The 13,488-nt window shown below is 42.5% G+C and overlaps 1 protein-coding gene across 4 annotated transcripts in view; it reads left to right on the top strand.

Annotated features, from left to right (window-relative positions):
* Window positions 1–13,488, top strand: part of PXDNL (peroxidasin like) — a 419,548-nt gene that overhangs the window by 370,937 nt on the left and 35,123 nt on the right. For 3 of the 4 annotated variants that reach the window (XM_060610502.3, XM_060610501.3, XM_060610500.3), the window contains 2 exons: window positions 6,274–6,408; window positions 9,210–9,418. In XM_060610502.3, coding sequence (XP_060466485.3) covers window positions 6,274–6,408; window positions 9,210–9,418 — 344 coding nt within the window. Of the gene's footprint in view, window positions 1–6,273; window positions 6,409–9,209; window positions 9,419–13,488 lie in introns of those variants that run through there. The other variant, XM_060610509.3, reaches the window with a different exon arrangement.

Here is a 13,488-nt window from a genome sequence, read left to right as displayed (position 1 = left end):
AATTTGATGACTATTAGCATTTTTAGTTCTCTATAAAATATTATGTATAGTAGCTTAGATGATTTTCTTCATACAAAGTTGTAGTAGCAAGAAAAGTTCCTCTTCTTGTGAAAGCAAAAGATGGATTGTATTATATATTTGTTCAAAAAAAGTGATACTTTATTTTCCTCCTTTGCCGAATTTTTCTGTGCCATTTCCATTACGGAGGTAATGTTTCTTAAAGATAGAGCTTTATGGTGCTCCAAAATGCATAAAATCTCAATTGTAGAGGAATTTTAAAAGAAAAAAAATACGATGTCATTAAAATCTTTCAGGAAGCAGGTACAGTCCTGAGATAAGCTTCTGTTAAAAAGTTTTTTTGAGGAATTTCACCTCCCCGTTAAGGAACTCACATTTCTTTCTGGTGTTTAGGTGACTTTAAGTCAACCATAAAGTTACATTGTACGATGTGTCTGATGTGACTAGTCACACTGGTGACGTAGTATGTGGTCATTGTTTTAATTTCTTTAATGGTTTTGTCATTTGCTTCTGTCAAATTGAAGCAATCATCCTGAGGCAGAAGGAATTTTTATTTTGTGTGAGAGTACGCAAGGGCATGTTGCTTTTTTGAAGGACACGTTTCATATTTTTCTCTCCAAAAGCTACTAAATGATCACATTTGTTCTAAAAATTCAGAAGAGGGTCAGAAAGCTTTTCCCCAAGGACACCTTCTCCCAAGGCACCATTCCTTAGTGTTTGTGGTAAAGCCTTGTATTTGTTTCAGTAAAATTATATCTTGCTACATTATCTGTTTTTCACTTTGAATCAGGAACCATGGAGAGCCCTGAAAAAAAAAATTCTATACAGGACCTTCTCCCCTGGTGTCTGTCAGAGCCATCCAATCGAAAGGTCTTATTATTCCTCCTTCTAAAGCAGACTCGAAGTCAGACTGTTGTTAGGAAATTAGATAAAGATGGACGCTGTCATCTTTGGGGCGTGCAATTGTTCATGCCGAGGTTTGCAGATCTTTTCTTTCAGCTCTTTGTGCATCAGAATTGTAATAGAAATACCACTCTCAGCGTAGCTGGACTTTGTTTATTTACTCTTCTCGGTCTGTGTGTGGCTTGTTTTGCAGTGATGGAAAAGGCTAGAAGCTAAATTCTATTAAACACAGTTAAATGTTACATTAGCAGAGCTTGGAGACCATGAAGACGGTTTGCACACTTGCTTTGGGCATTGCACACTAATGTGCCACTTAGGCCAACGTTATGATCCCAAGCACCTGGAACGTTCCAGTTTGCTCCCGCACTGCACACCAAGGAGGGTGGTGTCACTGCTATTGTCAGTGTAGGAGCAGCACTGATCAGGTGCCGTCCCAGATTATGTGACTTTTTACAGTCATAACCATGCCGCCTTTGTGTTGGGTTACTCCTTTCAAGTATGGAACAAACGTTGTTGAGTGTTTGAGTATTAGCTTTGGGGAGGAAATTGAAGAAGTGAATTGAGGGGCGCCTGGGTGGCTCAGTCAGTTGACCGACTGACTTCAGGTCATGATCTCACATCCATGGGTTTGAGCCCCACGTCGGGCTCTGTGTTGACAGCTTGGACCCTGGAGCCTGCTTCGGATTCTGTGTCTCCCTCTCGCTCTGCCCCTCGCCTGCTCTCTCTCTCTCGCTCTCTCGCACTCTCACTCTCTGTCTCTCAAAAAATAAAACATTAAAACATTAAAAAAAAAGAAGTGAATTGATATACCAAAGAAATTAAACATAGAAGCTGGTTTATAGTCTTACTAGGGACTAATCATAACCAAGAAAGAAGAAATACAAGGCCTAGAATTTTAAAAATTAAAAAACTAGAGCTGACATTCTCCTGAGTAATGCAGATGAATGGGTAACAAATGTTTGGAGAACTTACTGATTTCAGACCTCCCTCTAATGCGGTTGGAGCTCAGTATTGTTATTGTTTCAGACATACTCCAGAAATGATTAATAACTTAGTCAATATGGTTGGTACCTATACTAAGTGTCTTTAAAAGGCTCATAGTATTCCCTGGAGCTATGCAGTGAGCCACAATAAAAGCAGTAAGTTACAATAGGGATAGGAGTGGAATGGTTAAAAGGTGAAAAACAAATCCATATCAAAGGACTGACATTAACAAAGCCACGGTTACACTCTATGAGAAAGTTCAATGTTCTAATTTCTAAAACCTCAAACTACCATTTCTTTTATGAGCTCTTAACAATTCACAGACTTTTTTTTTTTTTTTTTTTTTTTGAGAGAGAGGAAGAGAGTGCAGGAGAGCAGGGGAGGGGAAGGGGGAGAGAGAGAGAGAGAGAGAGAGAGAGAGAGACTCTTAAGCAGGCTCCGTGCCCCACTCAGGTTCTGCCGTCTCTTGACTGTTAGATCATGACCTGAGCCGAAAGCAAGAGTGGGAGGCGTAACCGCCTGAGCCACCCAGGAGCCCCAGAAACATTTCATTGGAACACATGAATAACACAAGTATGGCAGCTACCATGATTAATATTCAGAGGTGTATGGAGACCATAGTGAAGACAATAAAATAAGAAAGAGGTAACTACTGGAAAGGATAAAATAAAACTGTCATAATTATTTTTTGCAAGTTCTCTACATATAAAGAATATAGGAAAAGTCAAATTGCGATACCAAATGAGGAGAAAAGACTAACAAAAGTGCAATACGTTACGAAAGAAAATCGGATAGTTTCTAGAGAACACCTAAGAAATAGAGTCATGTATCTCATTCAGGAGAAGCAATATTCAATAATTCAAATGTGTCAGTATTCTCCTAAAATGATGTATTCGTTGTAATTCCAATTAAGATCTTAATAGTTCTTTGTTGTGGCATCCGCAAGCTGATTTTAAAATGAACTTCGTAGAGAAAATGGCCAAGAAGGATCTGAGTGATTTGATGTTCCAGTTAGCAACACTTATTATACAGCTTTTAGTAATTAACACAGTGTGATATTGATTCACGAATAGACAGAAAGACTGAAGGAATAGAAAGCCACACCAAGAAATGTGCTTACACGTGGAACCATGATATTTGAAAGTACTGCCGTGCAAATTAGTGAGAAATGAGAACATTCTCGGTAAGTGGTGCAGTAAAAATTGGCTATCCATGGGTAAAAATGAGTATGGATTCCTATCTCACATCACATATGAAAATCAATTCCAAATAGACGAAGGGCTTACATCTGAGAGGCAGAAGTTTAAAACTTAAAAAAAAAAAGTCAGAATATCTTTATGGCATTGGGGAAGAAAATGGTTTTTTAAGTAAAATTTAAAAAAAAATACCACCTACAAAAAATTGAGAAAATTGACCTTAAATTCAAGAAAATATTTTCATCAAAGTCGAACATAATGAGAGGGATTAATAAAAAAGGTCCCAAATTTGGAGGAATACATTTGAACATAGATAACCATGCATTAGCATCCAGAATATATACAGAACTCCTAAAGTGAGAAAGAACACCACCCAATAGGAAGATGGGAAAAAGACATAGTGTAAATAGGCATTTTATGTAAAAAAAAAAAAAAAAAAAGCTCAATCAATATGTAGCAGATGCCCAACTAAATAATCAAGATAATGAAAATCCTAGTGAAGCACCTATTCACACCCATCAGATGAGCACAAATTCTACAAAGTAGATATATTGTCAAGTTAGCCTTAGAAAAACAATGGTCATTTGATTCTTTGATTCGGCATCTCTTAACGTGGCTTCCTACAAAACTACGAGACTACAAAGAAGACACATCCAAAAACACATGACTTATACATTCAGAATTTGTAGGAGACAACAATGGCATCAATTTCAAATTGCTTCAAGTTTGAAAATAATCCCCAGCTTCCAACAGAACTTCCATTGGAGCTCCACCTCCATGCAAGTGTGGGTGTGGAGAGAAGGATGGAGCATTCAGAAATCTCTGTGGACCAACGAAAGGGAATCGGCATAGATGAACTACAGGAAAGACGAAATCTCTCTAGAAGGACAAAGTCCGACAGTAAGTGCTAAGTCTACATCACCGAATATGGCTCCAAATACAGCTCTGGTGTCTACACCAATCCCAGGGCTGAAAGTAACCAGAGATAACCATTTTTAGGGACCGAAGGAGATAAGGAGAGAGGGGACAGTGCCCCTTCATATCCGACAGGAAGCTAAAGTAGAATGAAGTGAAATGAAGAATGCCTAAGGAATGAAAGAGAAATAAAGTGTGCCAGTGTCTGCTCTCCCCTGTTGCCACCAACACTGCAATCAACGATGTGTCCTGCATGGCAGTGACGGAAAGGTATGCTGCCCAACTGGAAATCCACTTCATGAAATGCCTGGGCGAAGAGGGGGCGGGGGACTTCTTTCAAATAAAGCTACAGAGCAAGAAAACAGAAATGCAAATCAAAACATTACAGAGAAAAATTCTCCCGGGGGGAAAAAATGGAAGCAGAAGGAATCTATAATGCAACACTTGAATCTGAATTAAACAAGCACTCAAACACTCAGACAAGTACTTGGAGATATAAAAGCCCAGCTATCATCAGAAAGTAAGAAAAAAGATGCAGGAGAAGGAGAAGATCAGGGGGAGGGGGAAGGAGGAGGAGGTAGGAGAAGGAGTAAGAAGGGTCGCAGCAATGACACTGAACTAAACTCAAAAAAAATGTTGAAGAAATTCAATGTGCCAAGGGCACTACCTATTAAAGTTGAAGATACGCATGTGGATATGTATCACATACAACTTCTATATGCTTATTATGAGTGTATGAACTGTACATATATTTTAGGCAGTTTGGCATTATCTATTAAAATTAAAAGTGTCTGCATTTGAAGAGTTAGTGTTGGCATGTTCTAGAGCAGGGATCCGCAAACCACAGCCCATTGGCCAAATCTCACCCACCGCCTGCTTTTGTAAAGAAAGGTTTATTGGAACACAACCGCGTCCATTTTTTTTATATGCTATCTTTGGCTGCTTTGGTGAAAAAGGGAAGAGTTGACTAATGGCAAAATGTGGCACACACGCTGAAAATATTTGCTATCGTATCCTTTGTCATAAAAATTTCTAGTCTAGAGAGACCTCTGTCCGTATGAAGAAACATGGGTGAGAATGTTCATAGTAAAATGTTGAAAACCACAAATATTCATCACCAGTAGAATGGACGACTAAATCGGAAGAGTATCCAAGGGGCCACTCTAGGGCTGAGAAAAGGAACTAGCTGCAGGGGGGTACAGCAACAGGACGAATCTCCAAATAAACCGTGGTGTGAAAAGAAGTATGAACATTATGTTTCCATTTGTGCCAAGGTTAAAGCATATGAAGCTAAAGTATATGGAGTCCATGGAATCGTACGCATGAAATAAAGTGTTAAGGACAGGTCAAGTTGTTCCCATGTTTAGGAGACAGGGAAAGACGGTCTCAGCAGCTCTCACATGGAGTCTCATGAGTACTGGTCATGTTTTCTTTCTTTAAGTGGATGGTGTGTCCAAAGCTGTTTGGCTTAAATTATCATTAGCATTACGATAGTTTTTAAATTTTAAAAATCACTTCAAATCCCAAATCTAAGGGTCATTATCTTTTTATTTTGATTTTTTTTAACGTATATTTTTGGGAGACAGAGAGATGGAGTGGGGGGAGGGGCAGAGAGAGAGGGAGACACGGAATCAGAAGCAGACTCCAGGCTCTGAGCTGTCAGCACAGAGCCCGATGTGGGGCTCGGTCCACAAAGCGCGGGATCATGACCTGGGCCGAAGTCGGACGCCCAACCGACTGAGCCACCCAGGCGCCCCAAAGGATCATTATCTTTTTAGCAAGAAAGAAATTTATCTAATACATTAAATTATTTCCACAAACTATTTTTTCACTCTGTTTAGCATAACTATCAAATACACTGACATGGAGATTTTTTAATGCTTAGTGTATTTGCTACATGTTTCTAGAAGAATTAGTTGGATGTAGATCTGCACACACACACACACACACACACACACACACACACACACAGAGTTATAGTCCATATACTTACAGGATAATTAGAAGAACGCAGTAGATCTTACATGAATGGTGTTAAATGCTCTTGGTTGGGCCACTGCTCTGTTCCTGGCCAGCTGGGTGATCCCTGAATTCTTCATCTCAGCGTTGTTGCCTGTGAAATGAGAATAAAAATCATCTCTGCCTTTCTTTTTAGTGTATATAAAATGCAAAAATTGCTTTGCAGTCCTTAGTATAAATAATTCTGTGAGTGTCACTTTGCCAGTCCAGCGTGTGATGTCTGTCTGCTTGGTTTCAGGTTGTACGGCTCTCCAGGCAACATCGACCTCTGGCCCGCCCTCATGGTTGAAGACCTGATCCCTGGTACGAGAGTGGGACCAACACTTATGTGCCTGTTTGTTACCCAGTTTCAGCGGCTAAGAGATGGAGATAGGTGAAGAATTATGTTATACTTCTCGAAGATAACAAAATTGGCTTTTTCTCCCAAATCATGCATTATAAGTATGAATCTGTACTTCCTATGGTTTAACATATATTGAATATGAGAAATAACAAATGGCATCTGGTCACAGAATTTTTCTGACCACTGATAATACCAGATGGCATTCATTTCTATAAGTTCTTGTAAATCTTTGTAAGGAAGGAAGAAATAGACTGACTAGGAAGGGCATAGAAGTCAGTAGTTAAAAGAATGCACCAGAGGCGCCTGGGTGGCTCAGTCGGTTAAGCGTCCGACTTTGGCTCAGATCATGATCTTACAGTCCGTGAATTCGAGCCCCGAGTCAGGCTCTGTGCTGACAGCTTAGAGCCTGGACCCTGCTTTGGATTCTGTGTTCCCCTCTCTCTCTCTGCCCCTTCCCCGCTCATGCTCCGTCTCTCTCTGTCTCTCAAAAAATGAATAAACGTTAAAAAAATATCTTAAAGAATGCACTGGACTATGACGTGCACAGCATATCACCTGAAACCTGTTGCCTCATATGTACATACAGTCCATCGAACAGTAGTACCCCGGGGGCATAGATTGTGGCAAGTGTAAATGATGTTGGTGGTGCAGGAGTTCACAGCAGACTTGAGGCCCCATCCCTTCATCCTCGTGGGAGACCAGTTGACCCAAGACCAGACCTCCTCGCAGAACTGTGTGCTGAGGGCACTTACTAGTGGAAGAATAACTGGGGCTTCTTCCTAAAAATCTCTTGGTTTGGCTAAAGTATCTACTGTGGATCAACTTGAGTTTATGAAATCATGACAGCTGGCAGGAGACAGAAGTTAGCGTAATCTCTTTGTTGCAAGGCTAGCCAGGGGTAAAAACGAAGAAAACTGAAAAACTAAGCAACCCTCGCCGAGTTGGCATGGGACACACTATTAGCTCTCCTCTGTTACTTGAACCAACTGTGTTCCGGGGCCCTCGCTGTATCTTCTGGATCGTTAGTACAGTCTTGAGTAGGGGCTAGGATTCTTGTGAACCTGTTCGACAGTTCAACGTTCTGTATTATCACAGTGATTATATATTTATACAAAGGAGTTAAACACTGCCTAAAACTTAGGTTTTTTTTTTTTAAATTTTTTTTTCAGTGTTTATTTATTTTTGAGACAGAGAGAGACAGAGCATGAACGGGGGAGGGTCAGAGAGGGGGGAGACACAGAATCCGAAGCAGGCTCCAGGCTCTGAGCTGTCGGCACAGAGCCCGACGTGGGGCTCGAACTCACGGACCGTGAGATCATGACCTGAGCCGAAGTCGGACACTTAACCGACTGAGCCACCCAGGCACCCCTAAAACTTAGTTTTTAATTAAAGTTACCCTAAAAACTATTTTTTTAATTTTTTAAAAAAAGTTTATTTAATTTGAGAAAGATGCAGAATGCCAGTGGGGGAGGGACAGAGAGAGAGGGAGACTTTCAAGCAGACTCTACACTGTCAGCGCTCATGAAACTGTGAGATCATGACCTGAGCCAAAATCGAGCTCAACTGACTGACATAGCCAGGCATCCCCCAAATTATTCTTTATTTAAAATTTTTCTTCCCAGTCTCTTCTATTTATGGATTATATTATAAAGAAAGTAGTAACAGATGTAATTCCTTTATTGCACATTGGCCAACATTCAGAGTACAGTATTTCATTTTCATGTTTGTAAATTAGTTTTGGCACTCTGGATTTATTGCAGCACATAGCTGTGCTAATATGTTCAATCGATAATAATTTAAGAATATATGTGGTCAAAAACTAAGCAAATTTCGGAAAGCTTTGTGGTTTTTTTTGAATAAACTGTTTTCTCCATGTGTATTAGTTTACTAGGACTACCATAACCAAGTCCAAAAGACTGGGTGGTTTAGATAACAAATATATTGTCTTGCAGTTCTGGGGACTGGATCAAGATGGGGGGTGTTGATCCCTACTGAGGACTCTGTGGCCTTGTAGATGGCCAACTTCTCCCTTTGTCTTGACAAGGTCTTCCTTCTGGACCTGCCTGTGTCCGTATTTCCTTTCCTTGTAAGGACACTAGTCATAATGGATTATAATCGTAATCCCCCCCCCCCATGACACCCTAATGACCTTATTTTTACTTAACCGCCTCTTTAATGGCCCTGTCTGCAAATAAAGTCACATTCTGAAATACTGGGGGCTAGGATTTCAACGAATGTGAATTTCGAGGGGACACAAGTCAGCCCATATACCATGTGAATGGTAACAGCCTTTGGCTTCCTCTCTTCTGTTGGGTGCCCAGCTTGAGAAAAGTGCTTGCAAATATTCCCTGAAGGAATGAACAAGGGCTCACTTTAATAGTGTTTTTAAACTGTATTGTTTTTTAATTGAAAATCGAGTGTGTTTATTCTAATTATCTAATAGATATAATCAACTAGTATGTATTAATGATTAAAAAGCACTATTTCTCTTTTAGGCAAACATGTCAGTCTTAAAATTGTTCAGGTAATTTCTAAGGCTAGCTTATGGAATTTTAGATTAGAAGACGTGCTTTTCTTTATTTATCTTTTAACTTTGCAAAGCTTTATTGAATCGTTTTGTAAAACATGAATAGAAAGCAATCGTTCAAAGCAGGGGATTTAAGGACTGTATCAACACCGGAGGCAGTTGAAAGAGTGCTTGGTTGGAAAGCAGACAATCCTTTCGGTATCTTTGCTCTCCTGGAGCTCTGCCGCTGCGCTGTCGCTGCTGGGCCCGCAGCTCAGGGCCCTTCCGGGAGCCTCACTGCACGCCTCTCCCTGCTGGCCACCAGGTTCTGGTATGAGAACCCCGGAGTGTTCACACCTGCGCAGCTCACTCAGCTGAGGCAGGCGTCCCTGGGTCGCGTGCTCTGCGACAACGGCGACAACATCCAGCAGGTGCAGGCCGACGTGTTCGTGAAGGCGCAGTACCCGCAGGACTACCTGAGCTGCAGCGAGATACCGCAGGTGGATCTGCGGGTGTGGCAGGACTGCTGTGAAGGTGGGTGCGCGGCGGCCGCCAGCGTGGATCTGCGCAGGCGCGCCGGTGTGTAGCCGGGTGTCCAGGTCTACGCCCCTGAAACAAGGGTGCGCGCGGGAGACCGCGCCTGCGCTCTTCTCCCTTTGGACGTCGGGAGGATGCTGGAGAGGGCCACGGGAAGGCCAGAGTGCATCTCCCCCAGCCTCCTCAGAGTGGGGAGGGGCCCGGCAGTGCGGGGTGGGGCTTGTCATAGGGGGAGGGGCCCGGCAGTGTGGGCGGGGCCTGTCGTAAGGGGAGGGGCCCAGCAGAGCGGGGCTTGTCATAGTGGGGTGGGGCTTGTCATAGAAGGAGGGGCCCAGCAGTGTGGGGCGGGGCTTGTCATTGGGGGAGGGGCCTGGCAGTATGGGGCGGGGCTTGCCATAACGGGGAGGGGCCTGGCAGAGCAGGGAGGAGCTTGTCATAATGGGGAGGGCCCTGTTGAGTGGGGAGGGGCCCGGCAGAGCAGGGAGGGGCTTGTCATAATGGGGAGGGGCCCAGTAAGGTGGGGAGGGGACTTGGTCGTCCATCTGGTCTCTTGTTCTCACTGCCCTTCAGATGACTATGGCAAACATCGAACTCCAGTCATTGGTACTGCAGACGTCTACTTCCTGGGGGTCAGCTGAGTAGAGAGAGGAGGAAAAAAAATCATAGCAGCTCAGCTATTTAGACTATTTAGTCTCTCTAAGATGTTGCAGGCATGTTCATTGGAAATTTGGGGATGTCCTGATAGAGAACTTTGTCTAGTGATACAACATAATTTGCCACATCTACCATACCACATTTTACGAGCCAAACTGTAACTAAGGTGCTTTATAAGCATGCATTTTGTCATCACGATAACTCTTAAGAAATGTAGCTCTCTTCTCCTTTAATAACGACTTCAGCTCAGGACATGATCTCACAGTTCGTGGGTTCGAGCCCTTCATGGGGCTCTGGGCTGGCAGCTCAGAGCCTGGAGCCTGCTTCAGAGTCTGTGTGTGTCTCTCTCTCTCTCTGTCTGCCCGTTCTCTACTCACACTCTCTCTCTCTCTCAAAAATAAGCAAAAAAAAAAAAAAAATTAAAAAAATATGAATGTTGAACCAAAAACACAGCAACACCCGAATCAGTTTCCTTTTTCTCTATGGTGGGTTTTAGGGGACAGAAAAAAGTCACTTAGTTCTGTGAGGGGGAGGTGTAGTTTTCCTCCCCTCAAGTTCTTGGTGATGATGGCCAGGAATAATGAAATATTTCCGGCTCTCCAAAACATGGGACGCAGGGAGGCGACGTGCACGACAAGATGAATGGCAAGTAGTAACACTCCTCTTGCTTTTCCTCCGTCCTCAGACTGGGCACTGAGCCCACTGAACAGAGGAAAAAAATAGATGGCATGGCAGGGTGTGGGCCACGGTGAAAATAGCTGTGCTCTGGATGGAAGCGATGACTCAAGTCCAGGAAGCAAAAGCTGTGGTCCCATTATGCCCACATGTGCCTTTTCTAGATTCTCATACCGCCAGGCCCGTGTTAGGTGATTCATACGTAACACCTACCTACCTCATAATCTTGGTGAGTCTTTCAAGGTGAGTGTCATTATCCCCACTTCACAAAGGAGGAAAATGAGGCTCCTGGATGCTAAAGACAGAGTCTGAGGTCCCCCAGCTGGGATTTAAACCTATGTATGGCCAACCTGAAGGCCTCAGCTCTTTTCTCTGTGAGCACCGTCTCCTTGGAGCACCCGTGGGACAAGAGCACAGCACACACTGTGGGCGGGCACCAAATGAGGGCACCCCGCCTCTTCCACCCTGTGGAGCCCTGTGGCTCCAGTGTACCAAGTTCATACGTCTCAGGACCAAGAGGAGAGCTCCTCTCGTTACTTAAATTGTAATGCGTTTCTTGCTGGCAACATTTGTTAGGGGAAATGCAATGCAAAGATTTAACAGACAAGGGGAGGAGAGAATCTCGAGTGTGTGAAGCATTCTTATTATTAAGATCCTAGGGCGCCTGGGTGACTCAGTTAAGCTTCCAACTCTTGATTTTGGTTTAGGTCATGATCTAAGGGTCAAGAGATGGAACCCTGAACCAGCAGAGCCTGCTTAAGATTCTCCCTCTCTCCCTCTGACCCTCCCCACCGCTTGTGTGTGTGCTCATACACTTTCTCTCTCTCTCTCTCTCAAAAAAAAATTTTTTTTTTAACATATAAAAGATCCTAATTTGTGGTCTTAAGTCATAGTAAGAATGCTCTTTCTCTGATAACATCTCAAAAATACCTGGAAATTAATTAACCAGTAGCAAATATCTATCAAGAAGTTGGATAGAAAAATGATGTATCTTCTTTTATGGCACTGTCATTTAAAAACATTTTTTTAATGTTTGTTTATTTTTGAGAGAGACAGAGACAGAGGGTGAGCAGGGGAGGGGCAGAGAGAGAGGGAGACGCAGATTCCAAAGGAGGCTCCAGGCTCTGAGCTGTCAGCACAAGAGCCCGACGCGGGCTCGAACCTGTGGACCACGAGATCATGACCCGAGCTGGTCAGATGCCTAAGCCCCCGAGCCACCCAGGCGCCCTTATGGCACTGTCATTCTTAAAGCCACACGTGGCCACATGGTAACAGACCTCTTCCCTCCACAATGGTGAGAAGTCATTTCAGGAGCAAAATCACCTAAGCAGACACATAAATCATCGCGTGAGGAATCTCAACGTGTTTGTCGTGAGGACCCTTGTAAGTAGATGCAGATTTTATATCTCCTTGCGTTTTTGACCCACAAGCATATTTTTTCCCCCAGAAAAACTAATTAAAAGACGTTCTTTAAAATGAGAGACTTTAAATAAAGACATTTGGCAACTGCTCAAAAGTGGACCCCTTATTTATGGCGTAAGCTTCTCGTATCTCCCAATTAACAGCAGCATCCAAGTGTTTAGAGGCAGATACAACGATTCAAATCACTGAGAGTTGTTTTGTAGATTGTTGCTGTGTCCTTTTCCTGAGGCCAGACATTGTAGTGGTCTGCGTTAACTGGGGCCAGAAATGTATCAGCCACATTGTGTCCCCAGCTCGACCTCAAGTTGTTACTTGCCCAACGCGTTAGTGGATGTATTGAGAGGATGTATGAGAGGACCTAGAAATCACTATTTATACTAATCATTATACTTGTCTTACCCGTGTTCTCATTCCTGTTGAAGAATCCTTCACTCTTCTCTGATTCTCTCATTCTCAGATTAAGATGAATACAGTAAGGGTGCTTAAGTGATTTAATTGTTTTAACCGACATTGTCCTAGAGAAAAACGGAGCCCTGTTTGGGATTTGAACAGCCCCTCCAGGCAATCTTAGTGGTTTATCTTTATTAGAAGGAAAGGTATTATCAAACTCACCCTCAAGTAAACTGTATGTATTTCTTTTGAAGAAGAAATTTTTTTCAAGACGATTTCTTTGCTTCTGTTGCCCGTAAATAGTGGCTTACTGGTGAATACTGATTATCCAAAGTTGCAAATTTGAATTTAACTACCAAAAAAAAAAAAAAAAAATCATAGGGAAACTGTTCCTGTCCTAAATGCACAAACACATTCCAAAACAGTAATAATGTAAATGCACTTGAGGTTTAGATAACTATATATTATTATTCTTTGTAGGTAGAAGGCATAAGACCTAAAAGATGGACGCGGGACTTGAATGTCACTTAGAGAGCTGCGATGCTGTGCCTTTGTGTAGGCTATGAAGTGGTGCAGTAACTCAGGGTATCGAGTTGCATTTCATTTTCAGTTTGCATGTCATTTGTCATATTATGTCATACATTTAGGTTTGTTTCACACCATTGTATCAATATCCCTAAGTCATTAATGGGCATATTTGCGTATGTCAACATTTATGTAGCCGTTTAAATACCAACGCTGATATTCCCCCAGGCTGGATTATATACAAAAGAGTAAAGTTGCTTTGTTAAAGGATATATGTTTTTTAAATTAGAAAAAATTTTTTTAACATTTACTCATTTTTAAGAGACGGGGAGAGACAGAGCATGAGTGGGGGAGGGGCAGAAAGAGAGGAAGACACAGAATGGGAAGCAGGCTCCAGGCTC

This window comes from Panthera onca, chromosome F2, assembly GCF_046562875.1.
Source record: "Panthera onca isolate mPanOnc1 chromosome F2, mPanOnc1 haplotype 2, whole genome shotgun sequence".
Taxonomy (NCBI): domain Eukaryota; kingdom Metazoa; phylum Chordata; class Mammalia; order Carnivora; family Felidae; genus Panthera; species Panthera onca.
The sequence above is the reverse complement of the archived record's forward strand: the minus strand, read 5'-3'. Positions and strand labels throughout refer to the sequence as shown.